The following is a 22017-nucleotide window of genomic DNA, read 5'->3' on the forward strand; positions in this document are numbered from 1 at the left end:
AGTGCTGCGCCGAGCGTGGGCTTCCGGTCTGCTTCGTCTCAAGGTCAATCAGAAATGCATCGCAGCTCTGAAACCTTGGAAAGCAAACGACTGGTACCAATCAGGTGTAAGCCTGGGGACTTCCTCAAGTGTGAAGGTGGTGTCTACGGACGCATCCACCTCGGGATGGGGAGCGCTGCTCGAGGGCAGACCGTTCTTCGGCCAATGGTCGGAACGGGAGAAGCTTCTGCACATAAACTGCCTCGAAATGCTGGCAGTAGACAACGCGCTGACGCGTTTTTGTCCCCAAATACGAGGACACCACGTCCTGGTCCGTTCGGACAACATGTCAGTGGTGTCCTACATAAATCACCAGGGCGGCCTCAGGTCCCAAAACCTGCACAGGCTGACAGAACGCCTCCTGGTGTGGGCTCAGCGCAACCTGCTCTCGCTGAGAGCAGCGCATGTGCCAGGGCTCCTAAACGTAGGACCGGACAGACTGTCCAGGAACAATGTTCCGACAGGCGAGTGGTCTCTACACCCACAGACAGTCCAGCTGCTGTGGAAGAAATTCGGCAGAGCGAAAGTAGACCTGTTCGCGTCTCAAGAAAACGCTCACTGTCTGGAATTTTTCTCCAAGAGTAGGGACGCGCTGGCTCATGTATGGCCCCGCCGCCCGCCGCCCGCTCAATGCCTTTCCTCCCGTCTCTCTCCTGCCTCAGGTGATAGAGCGGATCAGGGAAGAAGGATGCTCAGTGCTACTCGTAGCGCCGTTCTGGAAAAACCAACCCTGGTTCCCAGTTCTGATGCAGCTAGCGAGCACTGCCCCATGGCCAGTGCCAGTGAGGAGGGACCTCCTCTCTCAGGCCAAGGGCTCGATTTGGCATCCGCGCCCAGAGCTGTGGTCCCTTCATGTTTGGGCCATCAACGGATACCCGCTGACCTCCCAAGCGGAGTGTTAAACACGATCACGCAGGCTAGAGCTCCGTCTACGCGACGTCTTTATTCCTCGAAATGGTCAGTGTTCTCCAGCTGGTGCACAGCTCGTGGCGTGTCGCCCCCAGACTGTGGGGTGACGGAGGTTCTCTCCTTCCTACAAGAGCTGTTGGACAAGGGCGGGTCCCCTTCCACGCTCAAAGTTTATGTGGCGGCCATAGCAGCGTTCTCAAAAACAACGCGTGGTCAGTCAATTGGAAGGAACGATTTAGTCATCCGCTTCCTTAGAGGAGCTAAGAGACTGAATCCTCCCAGACCTCCCTCAGTCCCTGTATGTGACCTTTCTGTGGTACTGGAGGCCATGAAAGGTGACCCATTCGAGCCTTTACAGACGATTGATCTTAAACACCTGTCTTTCAAGACAGTGTTTCTTCTGGCTCTCGCTTCGGTGAAGCGCATAGGGGACTTACACGCGCTCTCAGTAAGCGCGACATGCATGGAGTTTGGGCCTAATGACTCAAGAGTTATACTCAAACCTAAGCACGGTTATGTTCCAAAATCCCTCAATACACCGTTTAGGGCGCAGGTCATTTCCCTGTCAGCCCTACCGGTCTCTGACGAGGAAGGAGACGCGAGCTTCCTTTGTCCAGTCAGGGCATTAAGAGCGTATGTGTCTCGCTCATCTGTCTTCAGACAGACGGAGCAGCTCTTCGTTTCGTTCAGCGGACGTTCCAAGGGACTAGCCGCGTCGAAACAGAGCCTATCCAGATGGATAGTTGACACCATTGCGCTGGCGTACACTTCCAAGGGTATGCAGTGCCCGTTGGGTGTCAGAGCGCACTCCACGAGAAGCATGGCTTCGTCGTGGGCCTGGTCAAGTGGGATTGCCTTGCAAGATATATGTATGGCGGCAGGCTGGGCCTCCACGTCTACATTTATAAGGTTTTATAACCTAGAGGTTCCCGCCTTACAGGCCAGGCTGTTGTCGGTCTAAATATACCAGTACTGTCTGTTCTGATGCTATCGGTTCAGAATACTGTGTCTGCTGAGCACTGCTCGATGAGCACTGCCCGCTGATCGACCGCAAAATGCTTATGGACAAATAAATAAGACCCACAATTTTCCATCAGCTCAGGCCGTACTCCGCCCTGTCTGTATGATGTAATTTGCGTCTAAGGGACGCTGCGGCTCCGCCCCTCCCTCTTCCCGGACTCCCTGTGAGCTCCCCTGGTGATTATGCACTATATGAACCCCGGGCTTTCGCCCTTGGGTCTTTGGTGTCAGATCCCAGCACGCACAGCGTTTTACATTGGGTCCCCTAGCGTAAGATACTTACGCAGTACGAGAGACCTCTCGTAAGAGAACGTACTCGGTTACTAACGTAACCTCGGTTCTCTCTAGAAGAGGGAACGAGTACTGCGTATCTTGCCGTGCATGCACACGCTCTGGTTAGCTTCGGCGATGAAAAACCAGATATCAGCTGCCTGCGAGCTGTATTTATAGGCCTAAGCCACACCCGTTTCGGCGGGACGTGACGCAGTGGGCGCGAAGCACCCTCATTGGGTCTGACGTCACGCTAGGCCTCGCTCGATAGGCTGCTGCAGTTGCCGCAGAGCAGCCAATAGGCACACGAGCCGTCTTTCCTATGTCTGTATGCTGCTGCAACGCGTTTTACAATAATACAAAATTAAGGATAATTTTTTGGCTTCAATATCTCGCGGAAAAGGGATTTTCCCCTAGCGTAAGATACTTACGCAGTACTCGTTCCCTCTTCTAGAGAGAACCGAGGTTACGTTAGTAACCGAGTACGTTTTAACCATGTAAAGATAACAGTACACTACGTTTTTCAAGTTCAAATTCTCAAACGTTAATCGTTGTGCCAAAGTTCAATGTTTGCTGGGCTGTTGCACAGGAACATCTTTGGACATACCATTTGAACACTGTATTAATACTTCTGTCTTACATTTCCGTCGCCAGTTTTGACGTTATCGTTGTTTGTCGAGTTAAGTGAAAATACAATTCAGATATCAAGAATTATAATTTTTACTAGTCGAAATTCAATTGTCGATATCAAGAATTAGCATTTTAACTAGTGAAAATAGTATTACAGATATATAGAAATATTATTTTTACAGGTAAGAATTACATTTATGCATTTGGCAGATGCTTTTATCCAAAGCAACTTACATTGCATTATCCTATACATTTATACATAGGCATGTGCAATCCCCTGGGATCGAACCCACAACCTTGCGTTGTTAACGCAATGCTCTTACCACTGAGCTACAGGAAAGCCTTCTTTCTAGAATTGAGAAAGAATATAGCTATGGTAATGAGTTTATGAATATTAATGAGACCTGAATTTCCCATACTCCTCTTTTAGCCAAAAATGGAGGAAGATCCAGTCAGAGAAACGCCTCCTTGTTTATTTATGAATTAGTTTGTTTGTTTTTGTTTTGTCAGTTTCTACAAATCCCTTCACTCGATTGGGATGTTCTCTTTTATTCTGGACGGCAAGGGCAGTGACTGTAACATCGCGAGCATATTTTGCAGTATTAAACACGTACCGATTTCATCAGGCTCCGGAAATTCTTCACAAAGAACACAAAGAATGGCCTTCTCAGCTGCCATAGTTGCAACTGCATCATCAGAACAGAGTGTTCAACGCAACACCGTTTCCGTTTAAAATATGTTTTGAAACTTTTTGTTTTCTTCACACTTTATTCTAATGCATCAAATGAAAACACAATAGGCCTACAACCAAAATGAAAAATAAAACATTTTTGTAAACATTAGCTACTATGTTAAGTTCTCAAACATTTTATAGTATCGTACCCCCCCCCCCCCCCCCCCCAAAAGCTTTTAATATCCTTCTGTGTTCCCCCTCTCTGCAGTCACACCTTTTTCAGTAAGGGGCAATATTTTCCCCCTTAAATCTATTTTTCCAGTGCATTTTTTACCTTTACAAATTCCCTTATAATATAAATAATGCTAAAAATATGCAACAATGGCAAAAAAAACGAAGTGATGCATTTAAATATTAAATTAAAACCTCCATTAGGTGGCGGCAAGTCACTGTCTTTATGAGTGAGTCATCGAGTCATTAATTCATGCAGTAACGAAGCAAGTGGCTGTAATTATGAATGAATCATTGAAGCATTGACTCTCATGATTTGTTCAAAGCCGCAGATTAATTCACAAACACTGCTGTGTGCTGCTGTTCTGCTGTGGCTTTCGTGGAGCTATTATTTTGTTGAAAAAAAAAAAAATACTGACAATACTGTGTTTAAAATTAACATCACTATTAATACCTCTCGTTTGCTGAACTGTTGTATAAAATCAATGTCACATTTGCAATCGTGTGGATATTCAATTAATGTAATCAACATTAAACACAGGAACTCACACAGGGTATGTTTTTGTATCGAAGATAGTTTAAATCTTAAATCGATCTCTATATGCACAGTCTGTGTCTATATTTGTTATTCATGCTAGTAAGTAGTAAATCCCCAATTTTACAAAGGTAGGCTACATGGTCGAGAACGGCAGTAGGCTATAGCGCTATTAGCCAAGGCAGCATTGTTGAGTGAATGCAGTCAGTTTTGACTGCAAAAGATGAGGTAATTTCAATGTCATGTAATGTCATGTATTTACAGCATTTTACCTGCTAGAAATACATGCTCAGTTTTAATGTTATTTTAAGGTGCGGTAGAATTAATTAAATGAACGCAAACCTCAGCATTTTGTTCACGTACCCCCTTCTGTCACCTCATGTACCCCCAGGGATAGGGGAGAGCGGGGCTAGTTGTAACACACTTGTTTTAAATACTTCCACACATGCTAGCATGACGAAACTTAGTGCATTTACTAGATGTCATATCAACACTCTATAGAGAAAAAATTGCGGCAAAATTCAAATCTTTGGAAGATACTATAGTCTCCGGCACGGATGCCACTGTCTCCGGAAAGGACACCACCGTCTCCGGCATGGACACCAATGTCTCCGGAACAGACAGCAACGACTCCGGCACGGACACCACCGTCTCCGGAACAGACACCACCGTCTCCAGCACGGATACCATTGTCTCCAGCACGGACACCAATGTCTCTGGCACATCTCCGCCGTTTCCGGCATGGACACCACCGTCTTCGGCACGGACACCAACGTCTCCGGAACGGACACCACCATCTCCGGCAAGGACACCACCGTCTGCGGCACGGACACCACCGTCTCCGGGACGGACACCACCATCTCCGTAACGGACACCAACGTCCCCGGCACGGAGACCAATATCTCTGGAACGGACACCACCGTCTCCGGCACGAACAACACCATCTGCGGCACAGAAAACATCGTCTCCGAAACGGACACCAACATGGCATGGACACCATCCCCCGTCTCCGGTACGGACACCACCGTCTCCGGCACGTCTCCAGACTGGACACCAACGTCTCTGGCACGGACACCAACGTCTCCGGAACGGACACCACCGTCTCCGGCATGGACAACAACGTCTCCGGAATGGACCCCACCGTTTCCGGTACGGACAAGTGCACGGACACCACCGTCTCTGGCACAGACACCACCGTCTCCGGAACGAACACCAACGTCTCCGACACGGACACCACTGTCTCCGGAAACGGACACCACCGTCTCTGGCATGGACACCACCGTCTCTGGCACGTCTCCGGAACGGACACCAACGTCTCTGGCACGGACACCAACGTCTCTGGCACGGACACCAACGTCTCCGGCACGGACACCACCCAGCATCTCCGGCACGGACACCAATGTCTCCGGAATGGACACCACCGTCTCCGGAAAGGACACCACCGTCTGCGCCACGGACACCACCATCTCCGGAATGGATACCAACGTCTCCGGCATGGACACCAACAGGGGTTAAAGTGGGCCGGAATGGTCCGGAACTGTGTTCCGGCACCTCAGATAAATATATATTTTTTATTAATTAATATCAATGATAGCACGATGTTAGACTATTGTTAAAAAAAAAATGTTGTGTGCACTGTCAAATTGCAGCCAGCCTGGTGCTCCTTCTGAAGGAGTCCTTCCGGATTTGTAAATGAAACAAAAAATTATTTCTGTGCATTGTTTATTTTTGTAATGCAAGTTATAACTTGTACATGTAATAAAGAAATTCTTTTGAACATTTATTTTTGTCATGTCAATTAATTTGTACATTTGATACAAAATAAATTGTTCTATAAATTTTTACTTACAGTACTTTTTACAACTATTTACAAGATAAGTGACGTTAAGATAAGAAAAACGAAATAAAAGTTTAAATTAACAGTATACATAAAACAGATTGGAAGAAAACATTTTTCTGTAGACTTTTATTGAGCTGAGCAGGAGATGGGCTGCACAATAGAGACGCTGGTAAAGCCTCTGCTGGTGGGACATCATCTGGGATGAGTGCATATTTCCACTGTCTACCAACAGGTTTGTAGGGCTGACTCAGGCGTGGGCTGCCAGTCACTGAGATGTTCTCAGACAGAGGGAAGAATAAAAGAAATTAACTCACATACTCAAAAATCAAACCATAAAATATTTTAATAGGCAAAACCGTTCTATGAGCTAAACCAAAGGCAAGGCAAGTCGTGCCACTCGGCCGCCATCTTGGCAACGCCTCCGGGCAGCTATTTCGGACTAACAAGACCAGGCTCCTATCTAAATGAATGGGCAGAGAGTCAGAACTGCACTTTCACTGGTCACCGGGACATAAAAACTGCATTTATAGAAACAGCAGTAAAATATGATAAAAATCGCTGAAAAAGTTTGATGACTTTGCCCCAAAATAAGGTTTAAAACGCCTTTTTACTTTTAGTACGCATGCGCAAGGGTTCACAACACCAACTTCATTTACGTCTCTATCCAGAATGCCGGTGTTGTGCCAAGCACTTCAAGCAACAAGCACCAAGCAACAAAATGCTCAATGTAATTTGTTTTATCAGTGTACCGAAGAGAGAGAGTGCGCACGCGCGACCGGGGCTCTCACGCTCACGCTCACGCTCACGCTCACGCTCACGCTCACGCTCGCTCTCGCTCTCTCTCTCTCTCTCTCTCTCTCTCTCTCTGCTTGTTCTTTCAGTTAAATATGCACCCTGTCACAAGCGCAGCAGTTCATCTACATTTCTCACCGATCAAATAAGACATATTTTGTGTCTTTTACTTAGAATGTAAGGTAACATTTGTGGTCGATAAAATGCTTTAACTACCTTGGTAGTCCGGTGCCTTCGCGTTGTTATCACCTTCTTCCATGTGGATTCCATCTGATCTTGTACACACCACAACTCGCTGTCGCCAAATCGTCTCCGCTGTCGCAAAACCTCAACTGTGCGCATGCGTCAGTGGAACCAGACGATAGGCTTAAATGTTTCCCAGCTTGACTGTTAAAAGCAGATGATTGACTTTCCAGCGGGAGGGGCGGGACATGTGCATACAACCGCCATCTTTGCCGTTACGGGTTTTCCTTATATAGTTGTATTGAGGATTGAGGAAGTGGCATGTCTCTTATATAAATTGTCTCTGGCTAAACTCTGCAGGACCAAACGTTGCCTATCCCTGATCTATAAGACATATTTTTTGTGTTTCTATTATATACTGTTCATATTTGTTTAAACAATATCTAATATCAAAATCTAATATCCATGTGTAAAAAGTCATAAAAAGTAGGCTACAATATTTGCCTCTGGGATGAAGTGGAGTTGAATAACAATCTAAAGTACTTAAAATTTATACTTTAATCCAGAGTAAATTTATGTTGTTACATTCCACCACTGGTTATTTGGAAAATGAAACTAATAAAATGTATTGTCACATTAACAAATTGTTGCTAGCTGTGTCCCGAGAGTTGTTCAATGCATGGTCAATTTATGTACATAAAGTCTAAATAGTATAAACTAGCCTATGTAAAAATCACATACCGGTAAGTCGTTGACATGAGTCATCCTATTAGACCGTAGTGACGTCAGAGTGAGGTCGAAACAGATCGTAAGTTATGAATATAACTATGGATCTGTGAGACCGAAGGATGACCGTCACTATCATTGTCGCTCGGAACACTAGGGCGTTCAAGATAAGAGAATGACCCGGAAGTTTAACTCGCCTTTTATAGCGTGTGACGTTCTGCTTTCCAGGGTCATGGGCATGACTTTGTTTACATAAGGTCTCGAGAGAAGGCGGAACGAAGGTTATCATCCTATTAGACCGTAGTGAAGGTCATCCTTCGGTCTCACAGATCCATAGTTAGATTCATAACTTACGTTCTTCGGCTGTGTCCAAAATCACCCCCTATATCCTCATTCACTATTCCCTACATTAGTCCACTAATATAGTGGACTCCACTTGAGGGAGTGAATGAAAACAAGTGAGTGCGCTGGAAGGGCTGCTGCTTTTTCATACTGTAGTTTGTGCTTGCTGTTATATAATTATTTGAAACTTTGCACACTGGCAGCTCCAGTAATAAGATGAAAATATTTATATTAAACTCTGTCATGGAAACGATGGATAAGCCTTAATTAAACAATTTAATAATCAAGTGAAAAAGAATTTATACCTGTATGATATTATGCTGTAGCCACATTGTACCAGCTTATTCAGCTGCGGGCGCCATCCTCTGGTCAGACGCGGGAATTCATTCAGTGCGCGACTCTCACAGTGCATTATGGGTATTCTCTAGTCGTTGAGCGTACATTGGATGTACACTCGTTATTGGGGTGCATTGTGGAATTGAATGAGTGCACTCGTTACTGTCCACTATGGTTTCGGATACCAAATGGCTGTCCCCTCAAATAATGCCCTATTTAAGGGTATAGGGGGCGACTTCAGACACAGCCTATGGTATCCGCAAACAGTGATCGACCGTCGCACAACTCTGAACAAAACTGAATGATGTCAAGGCATAATGTGATTGATTATCAAGGCACACGTGATCCAAGTAAGCCGTTAAGCTTGTTCCAATGGTAGAGCCACGGACCCTCGTATCTTCCAAATAATAAGACCATCTCTGGAGTCTGGTCTGCTCTGGCATCAACACAACACACATACATTGTGGTGCTCTCACATTGCAGATAAATATTTTGTAAAAGTGGTAAATTATGTTTTTTTGCTCAAACAAGGCACTCGCGTCACTTCATAAATTTGAGGTTAAACCACTGGAGTCACATGGATTACTTTAACACATGGATTCACTTTTGATGTGCAGAAATTGAAAGCTATTAATAACCACAAGGTACAAGTCAGCCAGCAGCGAGTTTGATTAAGAAAAGAATCAGAAAGACAGATGTCTGTTTGTGTTATGAAATTATGAATCAACTGTTTTGGTATTGACAGCCCTTTGGAATGACAAGAAAAAGGTGAAAAGACAGAAGAACTCATTATAATCAGTGATGTTGTCTACACTGGATGTGGTGCGACGCAAGCGACAAATCTCAGACAGTAAACTGATGCCTCGTTCAATTTATGACGTACTGACATAAAGGAAAAAATGCTTTGCAACGGGCGCTTTGTAGCGTCCAGTTTATACAGCTTTTAGCTGTTGCGACACGAGCGATAACGGTCACGTCCGGTGTAGACATGGTATTAGCTCATTCTGCCTATAATGCAACGTTACAACATCAAGCAATATTCCAATAATTTATATAATTATAACACTTTATATAGGGTGATTTGTGGTTAAACCACTGGAGTCACATGGATTACTTTATTGGCCCATAATGAACTATATAGGGGGTAGGGAACGATTCAGACAGTGTATGCTTTCCATTGGGGAGAGTGAAGTCTGGTTCCAATTTAATGTCACGAGAACCGCCGCAGCACGCAGAGACTGCTCCGGTCTAGAGACAATAGCACAGAGCGGATCATATGCACAAGTCGGACAAGTCGGAGCAGACCGACTCATTCGAACCAAACAAGGCAGGTGTGAATACACCCTAAGAAGAAAATCTTGGCTGGATTTGGTCTCCAGCTCTGATCTTGATAACTGGAACTGTCAAAACAATTAATCACTCTGCGGGACCTGAATTTGAATATACAGTAAGCTATATATCATGTGTTTGTCTCCCACAGGTTTAATGTGTTCATACAGTATGTTCATACTGTACCTTTACAGAAAGACACATGACAGCTGTTATCCTGGAAAGAATGAGTAGACTAAACTTATCTGTGTGGGTGAGTTTGTGTCTGAACTCAACTGAACCTGAGCAGACTCAATATTTATAAACTATAAAGAGCTGCATGTAATCATGTCTGTGTATGGTAAACTGGAACATTTTTTTTCTTCCTTTTATTAAGATTTGGGAATAAAACAAGTTTGTAAACACTATAAAATGAAAGTACAACAAAATTGATGACTTGAACTTAAAGCACAGAGTTTACAGACCAACCGAAAACTGTTTAGTTATGAACTGTGACATATGTGTCTAAATATGTGATATTTCTGTGTTTGCACTTGGTCTAAACAGGGTTTGTTAAAACAGTATGATTTGCATACAATGATCTTTAATGTTGGGTTCAGTATTTTACAGCAAACATCTATATCACATATTGGTCCTTTGAACATCTTTGAATGAAAACCACAATGGAAACCAGATGTGGAAACATTCCTTAGAAGTCTCCATGTGTGTGTTTGTGTATGTTTACGTGTGTGTATAGGAAAGACCTGACCTGCCACTGGACCTCTGCTGCTTTCTGTGTTTGTCTTATTCTTTGTAGTGTTTTCTGTACCACCCCCATCGCTCACTCTGCTGTGTGTGTGTGTGTGTGTGTGTGTGTGTGTGTAGGCCTCCCTAGGATGTATTCTGTTTGGTTTGGAAATGTGAGAAGGCCTTTCACAGACATCCAACTGCAAGGGATCTTTGAATCAGAGCAAACACAAGAACATACACTTTCTGTTTTGTGCCTGATTAGCCCATTGAAACCATTTTAATGCCATTTCATCTCCCAATTGTGCTTCCAAGAATATCTTCAAATCATATTTACACTTTTGATGTACAGAAATTGAAAGCTGTTAATAACCACATGGTGCAAGTCAGCCAGCAGCGAATTTGATTAAGAAAATAATCAAAAAGACAGATGTCTATTTGTATTATGAAATTATGAATCAACTGTTTTGGTATTGACAGCTCTTTGGAATGACAAGAAAAAGGTGCAAAGACAGAAGAACACATTATAATCAGTGATGTTGTCTACACTGGATGCGGTGCGATGCGAGCGACAAATCTCAGACAGTAAACTGATGCCTCGTTCTATTTATGACGTACTGACACAAAGGAAAAAAAATGCTTTGGCGCTTTGTCGCGTCCAGACAGCTTTTAGCTGTTAGCTGTTGAGGATGAACTCAAAATGAAGATTTTGTATATAAATGCGCTGCATGTTATTTAATAAATTCAGATTAGATCATTCTAAAAAAGACACAATGCCTGGAACAGAAGAAACTTTTGCACCACTTCTAGCCACAGTACCTCTTGCTGTCTGGGAATGTGCCACACAGGATTCAAACCCATAAACTGAAATGTTCAGGGCCTGGCTTAGCAGAGAGCGCCACTCATTTGATGCACATTCACTAGGCTGCCATGGGGAGCTTTCAGTGTGAGAATGAGCACACAAAAGCGTTACTTAACATGTTAACTAACATAAGACAACAAACACAGGCATGGTCAACTTCGGAGAGGTATTTCTCTGGAACGGTAGCGAATATAAAAAATCCGTTCATTCATTTCTGAGCAGTTTGGTCCAAAGACCGCTGAGTTCAAATTTATCAGGTACCTTCAAGACATGCTATCGATGATCCCTACCTAATTTTGTGCCGATACATCAAATAGTTTTAAAGCTATTGCAATTTCATGACAAGTTTTAAAATGGCGGACCGATGGTTCATATGATCCTTGCAAAATCAGTATCCACAGAATCAGAATGACACAAGGAATCCATAGCTTTTGATTTTTGACAACTGTTCAAAAGTTATGTGCAAAAATAGCAATTTTTCAGATCTCATGACCTGTAGGTGGCGCTGTTCCCAAATTTGTCATGGACCCTCAGATCATGGTTTCAGTTTCGTTTCAATGGATCAAAGATTTGCCGAGATACAGCCTCTGAACCAATTCTGCATAAACATCGTTAAGTTTGCAACATAACATAACTTCTGAACAAAAGTTGTTCAGTGGTCCAAAGATCATCTGATCAAGTTTTGGACAAAATCTGAAGGAGCAGTGTAGTGAAAAAATGGAATTCTGTACTTTTCAAAATGACCTCTACTTTAATGGGTGGAGTCTTGATGTAAGATGTTGAGTGTGGAGCATGAGGAGAGAAATCAGGTGTACTAAGTTTTGTTTTTCTAGAAAAACCACAACAGTTAACCATATACTATAACCATTTGAAAGTGAATTTTTTAACTGGTTTCAGCACTATTAAGTTTGCCCTAGAGACCCCAAAGTTGGTCAGATTACTATTCATTACCATCAAGTGAGACAATTTTCATAATTTTCCTACTTATGGTTCATGGGGCTGCCATTGACTCCCATTTGGGAGTAATAATAATAAAACTAACAATTGCTGGCTGCCATCATTTTGAGTTATTTTAGCAAGCAGTGGCAGTTAATACGCTAATAATCAAAGCTGTTGGTGTGTCAGCTGAGTGTCAGCTACTGTTATGTGTAGTCTTTACCCATATTTAGTGAACGTTTGTTATTTTTACAAATGCTTTGTTCAAGTGCTTCAATTCTGCTACATTGGGTCTCTGAGGGTTAAAGAAGAAAGAAAAGAGCAAAGTTTCACAGAATACAAATAACAAAATGGTTTCAAAATAGTTACATTCTTACAGACATATGGGAATGCTTATGATTGAAAACACTGTAGCGTAAAGTCTGCAGGGCAATAATGTAATAGAACTAAACCAGCTGAGATATCAGAGTCATCCAATCTGATATAGGCCACCAAAATGACATTAGATTTCTCAGGTGTCAAATTCACAGTTGGGAAACACATTGTGATTAGCAGATTGAGACTGCTCTTGGTTGCTGTTTAGTTAGCATACAGTTTACAGAGCACAGAATGCTGGGTTGAGTGTTTAATGTATTGAAAAACAAGGACATTTTTTACGTTTACATTTTCTGTCTAATATTCCTATTTTATTTTATTGGAGATTTATTTAAATTACCGAAAACAATTTTGATCAGTTTTAGTTAACACTGGTTCAGTACACATTTTGTGTTTTTGCACATTGTTTCCCACTGTTTCATCGATATTAATGCACAATAATGGTGACTTACCTAGATGCAGTGTGATGTTTACTGAATTAGGATACTGAACTCCATAGAACATGGATTGGCTCTGCCACCAGGTGGGCTCTTCATCCGTGTGGAAGTCAGTCAGGTAAGTGGCGTTGCGATTCAGTTCCAAGTCCGAGGCATCACAGTGGTGACATGAGCGTGTGGACCCTGTCTGCATGCAATAGTCCTCTGGTGGGATACCACACACATTTGAAACGATAACGGAACGATTGAAGGCCGCATTTTCGAAGTTAGGTAAACAGCGGCTCGGGACGCCCTCCTCATCATAACAAGAGTCCATTCCAGCAAGAACATGGGAGAAGGTGGTGAAAAGCAGAAGTAAAAGAGAGTGAAGTGCAGAGGAATCCATCCTTCTGCACAACGGCCTATAACAGAAACGACTTCAAAAGAGCAGAGAGCTCGAAAACAAGTCTAGCAAATAATCCAAATCAGAGCCACATGCTACAGGGAAAAACTTCAAGGGAAGTTCAACAGTTCAGTGTTCAAAGGCAAGCATAATGAAGTATGTGATATAGCAAACACACATGCAGATACACACATTTTGTGTGATGCAGAAACAATTCTCTGAGTTTGCATGCAGCAATAAAGTTTCACATATACAAGTTGCATGAACACATACATTCAGTTAAGCAGGAAAGGTGTAAAGAAACTGGAATATTCCTCCATCCTCAGTCCATTTTTCTTTCTATCAGCATGTGTTTCCACTCTAAGAAGCCGAGGACACAGACTCTCTTTCTCTCTCGTAGAGATTCGCAGACAGACAGAGTAGAAGGAAGAGAAAGGTTGGAGGGGAGTTGACTGGGGTTGACCAATAATTAGATAAATAGAGGGAGGGGCTACATGAGAGAACGGATAAAAAAAAGTATAAAGAGGAGAGAGAAAGTTTGGAAGAGAGGCGCCCTCTTTTGTAAGAAGAGATAGGAACTGCTGTTAGCATATGTATTTCATTAAATAACTGAGGGATCAAAGTTTAGCTGGTTAGCATGACCCCAATAGCCCCTGCTGGTTGATGCCCATAACTACAACACACAGCAAAAAACTAAACAAAAAAACACACACAAAAAATAAATAAAAATAATTTGATTCCAGTACATACAAACTTATAGTATATAGAATATATGTATTTTTTAAATGTATTTTTTTATTTTAAAAATATATAGTATTTTTGGGGAAGATTAAAACCTTTTAAACTGAATCCCTTCATTTACAATTCAGGCATGTATATAATATATAGAATAATAATTCATAGAATATATAATTTATGTCTGCCATTATTCAGTTATTGAAATGATCATTTAACAAATTAACTAAATTAGTTATACTCATCTAGTCCCTGTACGTGTTTTGGGAATTTTGTTATATTTCCTGTCTTGTGTGCCATGTTTCTTTGTAGTTTTTCTGCTCGATTAGTCTACCCAGGTGTGTATTGTTTCTCTTGTTATCTTGTTAAGCTTGTTTGGTCCTGTGGATATGAATATAGCCTGTAACAAATTTGCTCAAAGGTGAAATATTAATAATTAATCATAACTTGTTATAACTTGTACAATAAATTAATACATTAATAAATTAATCAGTTTGTCCAGCGAACACTTTTGATTATTCATTAATTCTTAGAAAAGGGTATTTTTCATTAGCCTGGCTCCGCCCTCCTACGTACTTCCACTCAATTTTCGTTTTTCTTCAGTACTCCGTCTAGGTTTGCGGTATATTCTGGGTTTTCTCAGGCCAATTTTTTGGCGGTCCAATCAGCGTACAGAGGTTGAGAACGATGACGTTGAGGTTGTGCGTTAGTTTGAGTTGTTGGGTTACGTCACGACCAAACGTTAGCGATTGGTTATGGCAGATCCAGAGTGGCTCTGGGCAGATCCAATAGTTTTAAACTTCAACAGAGTACCCGCCTTCAAAGAAGTTAACGCTTGTCAATGGAGAGTGGCCAGACTCTCTGTACAAATGAAATGTACGAGAGTCTGGTAGGACCAGGCTAATTTTTCATGGCCACAGAAAAACAATTCTTTCTAAGTGTAACTAGACCAGAAATCGTTAAATTGACTTTGCTGCAAGCAAAGAACCAAATATTTAATGTGCACAAGTTCTATTAATTAAATCACGAACAAAACTAATCTTAACACACGCACACACACAATCACACATACATGGGTAAAATGGTAAGTGATAGAATGAAACTGGAAACGGAAACAGGGAATGAAGCTATGGAAAAGATTAATTTAACTATAAAAAGCTTATTATTTTCAAAGCCTTGTAGAAGGGTTCACAGCTCATTACTAAACCTCTGATAAGTCAGTTAACTGTGCGATACTTGCATTGCCGTTGCAGTTGAAGCAGTTTCATAAAGTTCCTGATTTGATGGTCTGTGAGTCTATCTATGGCATTGAAGTTGCAATCGATTTCTTCTGCGTTGAATGAAGAAGATATGATGAACTTGCACAGTTATAGTTCAACTCCTTCATGGTCGAGGAAGTTGCACATGGCTTTATGTGTTGGGCCTGCCGGCCCGCACATGCACAGCAACCAGCAGAAACAGGAAGAGAGAGAAGGAACTTGTGTGAGGCTTTTAACCTCTGAGGATGGCCTCTCATTCTCATCTATACATCCATCGATGCTCGATTTCTATTCAGTTGAAGTCTATATTGAGTTGCTGTGTGCGTACGTGGAAAGTAAGTGAATATTGTCAATTCATGGATTTCATCAGGTCCCTTTCCAAAGGTGTATTAATCAAGCACAATGCAGTCTGCATTCATAATCTAGGTGCTTGATTTTATACACTTGTGGAAAGGGACCTGATGAAACCCATGAATATATTTCCTGTTGTTACTGAGAAATGCGCAGTTTATTTTCCTATTTAAACAGTAGCCGATTAGCATCATTCTGACTGTATTGCTCTTTCTGTTTAGTATACCACCGAGTTTTTCTGTGTTCTATTTTGATGTGAGATGTTTATGTATTGGACACTGTTATTATTGGATGCACACACTATTTCAGCTGCTAATCACATGCATATCATGCCCAGTTGAGTGTCCATAATACTTTATTATTGACATTGTTGTACACAGACTGAACACTGTTTAATTATTTAAATATTTATGTTTGTGGAATACATGCATGTATATATTATAACTGTCCCAGCCAATTTAAACCAGGCCTGCTACAGGAAAATGAGGGGGAATCAATTTTGCAACATACCCTAATGGATATTATGTTCAAGGTTGGATCGTGAATGCATGAATAAACAAATGGCAACAAAAATCTTTTCCCAGCATATATTGAATCATTTACACCATATAATTCACCATAAACAAAACTCCCATCATATAAAATAATCCAAAAAAAAAAAAATCAATGTCCAAAATAATGGTGTGAGCATATGAGTATGAAATGTCCAATAAAGATACAGATGAATGATTTCGTTTTGTAAAGAGAGCAGTCACTAAAATGAGCAGTCTTATCTGTTGATGGTAGGATAGATGAAATGATGAAATGTAGTAGATGTCCATGTTGGTATAGGTCTGGAATCCTTTGAATCAAGTCCTTGGGCAGTTGCAAAACTGCACCCAAGCAAGCTCCAAAGCTCAGCACTCAACCAGGCAGTGTAGTTTTATGTGTAACATAAAATCCTCTACAAAACTCATTAACCTTTTTAGAAACCAAACAAACCTAGCACACAAAACAATCAAATAAGTAATCTTTCCCAAACAATACACTTCACAAACTCATAGACAAAAGATGGAATATAAAGTAACAAACTCATGGTTGAGCAGAAACCAAGGTTTCTCAAGCCAGGATCACAAAGAACAAAAGCTACCATGTGGTAACTCAAACTGAACCTACTTCTTACTCTTCTACTTCCTCTTTTATTCAAATTAGAGGTGTGTTAATAGGTGTACCCTAGTGGCCGGGATGAACATAACACTAACAATTTAATACTATACAAAATTTAACAGGCAGTGTCTGTTACAATATGAATATGTTTATTTCTCTTGTATAATTTGTTACAGAACCACACATGTATACTCAAACAGCTCTTCAGTAAACAAAGTGAGAACTTAGACCCTGCTTGGTGTATCTCTTCAACTAAGAGTCAACTCACACAGTTCTATCCGACTGCCTGCTGCGTTTCGCACACATCTAAATTAGCCAAACTTCGAACCTCTTAATTTCAATACTAATATGTTGTATCGTAAAGCACGATCATGCAGGTCATCCAAATACATTCGTAGATACCCAGAATTATATATATAAATGCGATCTTAATTAATTGAATAATAATAACACATTCATTACAGGATTGATACAAAGGCAAAAACACTATTAAAAAAAATGTGACCACATAGGAAAATTGGATGCATGATTGTACATGTCTCGAGTGATTGTTCGACTGAATAGAAATAGGGTATCTAATAATTCTATCATGAGGCATGCATAGAACAAAATACAATACAAGAGACACCATACCAGAAAGTCAAGTCAAGTCAAGACACCTTCATTTATATAGCGCTTTTAACAATATATGTTTCAAAGCAGCTTTACAGTGATAATAGGACATTAAAGTAATAGAGATTGTTTTGGCTTTACAGCAGCTCTAAAAAAGTTATTGTCCAGCTAAAGTTAGTTTTGATTGATTAACTTCCGTTGCAAAGATCATTAGTTATTAACTTAGGCTTACACGACACAGTTCTAATAGAAAACCCTTAATGTGCTCCGACAAAAGATGTCTGCACAACAACAGTGCCTGGTGGCTCGAGAACGCAAACCTTGAAATAGGTTCCAAGGTGCAAGTGTTGAACATTTTTGAAAAGCGTTATCATCTCTGCGCAAACTTCAAAAGCGTGAATCCGTGAAAACGCTGACGGCGTGCACATGCGTTCTACGTTTCTAGTCTATAGGTATGCGTGTTTGAATATGAAGAGTTCAGATGCAAAAGTGTCATCTGAAAATTTCTTATAGAATGGTCATTTTTATCAAGCTCTAATATTTAAGTTCAGTAATTTCACTTAAATGGCAAATAAAAATGACCTATTAATTGTCATTTAAATGAAATTACTGAACCTAAATATACGAGCTTGATAAAAATGACCATTCTAGAAGAAATTTTCAGATGGCACTTAGAGGCTTTTGCATCTGAACTCTTCATATATATGTGCGCAGGCGTGTAGTCTTTCTTTACAAATTGACCTCACCAAATGACTTGTCTGGCCTTAAAAATTTGTGACTCTGGATCACAAAACCAGTCAGGTATATGGTCGCACAGGTATATTTGTGGCAATAGCCAATATAAGACCATAAGACTATGTGCCCTATTACCAGAGAGAAGAACAGCACCATCCCAGGAGGGATGAATACCCTCTCTTTTCAACAGGTCAGGTCCTTCCCAAAAACTTTTCCAATTGTCTATGAACCCTATATTATTTTGCGGACACCACTTAGACAGCCAGCCATTGAGAGAGGACAGTCTAAGTATCTCATCACTCCGGCGAACAGGAAGGGGGCCAGAGCAAATTACAGTGTCTGACATTGTACTTGCGAGTTCACACACCTCTTTAACGTTAATTTTAGTGACATTATTAGTGCCGACGTGAATAATAATCCTAGAGAATTTACGATTAGCATTAGCCAGCAGTTTTAAATTTGCTTTGATGTCAAGTGCTCTGGCTCCCGGCAAACATGTGACTATGGTGGCTGGTGTCTTTATTTTCACGTTCCGTGAAATAGAATCGCCAATAACTAAGGCACATTCAACAGGATTCACAGTGGGGGCTTCACTGAGTGGGGAGAACCTGTTTGATGTTGTAATCGGAATGGAAGAGCTGTGTTTTGTTCCGCGACTATAGCGTCTCACAGTCACCCAATTGCCCTACTGCACGGGCTCTACATCCGGAACTGAACAATGTACAGAGTTCACTAAGCTACTCGCATCCAAAGCAGTATCTAAAGCCCTTGCATACTTACTATCCTTGATTAAAGTTTGGATGTGTGTCTTTTCCGTCAGCCTGACCATCTCCCTGCATTTATCACATGTGAAGCCCTCTGTGCTGACAGAGAATGCTATACTATACATGTGACACGAAGTGCAAGTGACAATAACAGGAGAAGACATGACTTACCGTGTTAGTTGACTGATCCTACTCACCGCAGTTGTTTGATAGACTCGTAGAAGGCGCGAGAGAAAAAAAGATGGCAAGCCCAGATGGCAGGTTAACAGGCTAGCGATGTTGTGCTAGCGATAATGATTTAGATAAAAGCTAGTGAAGTCAGATAATGTGATAGGCAATGTTACGTGTTTAAAGTTGGAAAAAGGGATGATGACATAACATTTATGTGAGGCACAGTTGCTGTGTGTGAAGGCAGGAAAAACCAGCAAGAAACGCTACAAACGTTTAAAAACGTTTATTCATACAGAATGAAAGATTAGGTACACAAAAAAATGAATACAAAACAAAGAAAAAACAGGAGTGTCGCCAAATCAATGAAATAATCAAAACATAACTATAATATCTAATTTTAATCATACCACTAAACTAACTGTCAAAGAAAAATGTAGAAACAAAACCGAAATCTTCAGCGGGTACGCCGCCTTAAATAAACTATACTAACTAAAAAACGAAAGTACAATACCGGAGAACACTCCACGCCTAGTTAACAATAACAAAGCCTACCTCCCGTTGGTACTGGGCGTGCGCTTTCTCAAATCGCGTGCTAGGCATATCAAACTACAACAAAACTCAAGGGAGTGTTACTCAGGTCTCTAATGGTATCCAGAGCACATCAGCTGACCACAGGGGTTCCCCAGGGTTCAGTTCTTGGTCCCCTCCTCTTCTCCATCTACACCACATCACTGGGACACATCATACAGGCACACGGTTTTTCCTACCACTGCTATGCTGATGACACACAGCTCTTCCTCTCCTTTCAACCAGATGATCCCACAGTAGCTGCACGGGTCTCAAGCTGTCTGGCGGACATCTCCACATGGATGAAGGAACATCACCTGCAGCTCAACCTGGCAAAGACTGAGCTTCTCGTCCTCCCTGCCAATCCGTCTCTACAGCACGACTTCACCATCCAGCTAGAGTCATCATTAATCACCCCATCAAGATCGGTCAGAAATCTTGGAGTAACGTTTGATGACCAGCTGACCTTCACAGATCACATTTCAAAGACAGCTCGATCATGCAGGTTTGCACTGCACAACATCAGGAAGATCAGGCCTTTCCTAACTGAGCATGCAACACAACTTATCGTCCAGGCCCTGGTCATCTCTAGGCTTGACTACTGCAATGCCCTTCTGGCTGGACTCCCAGCATGTGCGACCACCCCCCTACAGATGATCCAGAATGCTGCAGCTCGTCTTGTCTTCAACGAGCCCAAGAGGGCCCACGTCACTCCTCTGTTCATCTCTCTGCACTGGCTACCTCTAGCTGCTCGCATCAAGTTCAAGGCACTGACGCTTGCTTACAGAACTATCACAGGCTCAGCTCCCTCCTACTTTCACTCACTCCTACGAGTCTACATCCCTACCAGACACCTAAGATCGGTCAACGAGCGACGTCTCGTGGTTCCATCACAGAAAGCCACAAAATCACTTTCCAGAACATTCTCATTTACAGTTCCATGCTGGTGGAACGCTCTCCCCACCCTCATCCGGAATGCAGAATCCCTGACAACATTCAAAAAACAGCTGAAAACCAATCTCTTCCGTGAGCACTTAACCTTATAGAAAGAAAAAAAAAAAAAAAAGAAAAAAACTTTTTCTTTCCCTTTGAAACATCACTTATCAGGCTTATGCTACTCTGAATAATACCTGAACTTCGTATTTTGAGCACTTCCTGCGTTGTTGTTGCTTTTGCCTCTTTATGATGACTCGCTGAATTTAGTCCTAATTTGTAAGTCGCTTTGGATAAGGGCGTCTGCTAAATGACTAAATGTAAATGTAAAATTAAACTCGAAGACATTCCAAATAGTGGTTACGTTTAAACAAAGCATCTCTGTGAGGGCAAGTTAAGTGAGATCTGGCGGTGATCTGCCTCTCCTCTTGTGAATGGGGTTTTTAAACCCAGCAGCGCAGTAGTGGATAGGTGGAACAGCTGATGACGCGTGCCCGTAATGACTACACGCAGCGAATGAGCAATCTCCACCTGAAAGCAATGAATGAAGAGACAGAGCAACAGAAACATACACAAAAACACGTGGAACGTAACAGGCAATATTAGACAATATCTAATATATGTTGACGAGTAAGTTATATTTAGCAATATAAACAACAAGGAATGATAGTAAATAGAGATTCAAAACAGAAAGCTATACGGAGCTTACAGACGCAAACCAGCAGTAAGGCAGACAGGAGCAATCGATCACCAATATTTCACCAAGCAATAATAATCATACACACAATATCTTGGTATGCACGTTCATTTATAGATAAGTTAATGCAGGAAAGTCTGTTTACAGAGCTATGTTTTTTTCCCCTATGGCCTGATTCAAATGACTTTGGAGCTCGGCATTCTTTTAAGTCATAAAACCATGGCAACCAAAGGCCTGGTTCTATTAGTTTGAGGGTTGTCATCGACACCTTGATTTGTGGTTGGTGAGGGGTTTTAAAGATTATTTGTTAAATATAACAAATACTTGTGTTTGATTTGTCTCAGTTGTTACATGATCCCCCTTTCGATCGTTGTTGTCCCATATGGACAACAGCGAGCGACGTTGAAGGTGCAGAAAGATCAGACACACCTCTGGCATACAAAGCTAGAAGGCCATGGTGGGCTCTGTTTGTTT

At 41.7% G+C, this 22017-nt stretch overlaps 1 protein-coding gene across 1 annotated transcript in view; it reads right to left on the bottom strand.

Annotated features, from left to right (window-relative positions):
* lamc3 (laminin, gamma 3) overlaps nucleotides 1–13994 on the bottom strand; it is an 86010-nt gene extending 72016 nt beyond the window's left edge. Inside the window, exon 1 of the mRNA XM_082169003.1 lies at nucleotides 13207–13994. Within this exon, the coding sequence (XP_082025129.1) occupies nucleotides 13207–13576 (370 nt within the window). The 5' untranslated portion in view covers nucleotides 13577–13994. The remainder of the gene's footprint in view (nucleotides 1–13206) is intronic.
* Between the last annotated feature and the right edge of the window lie 8023 nt (nucleotides 13995–22017).

The sequence above is a fragment of the Leuciscus leuciscus genome, assembly GCF_965113295.1.
Source record: "Leuciscus leuciscus genome assembly, chromosome: 5".
NCBI lineage: Eukaryota > Metazoa > Chordata > Actinopteri > Cypriniformes > Leuciscidae > Leuciscus > Leuciscus leuciscus.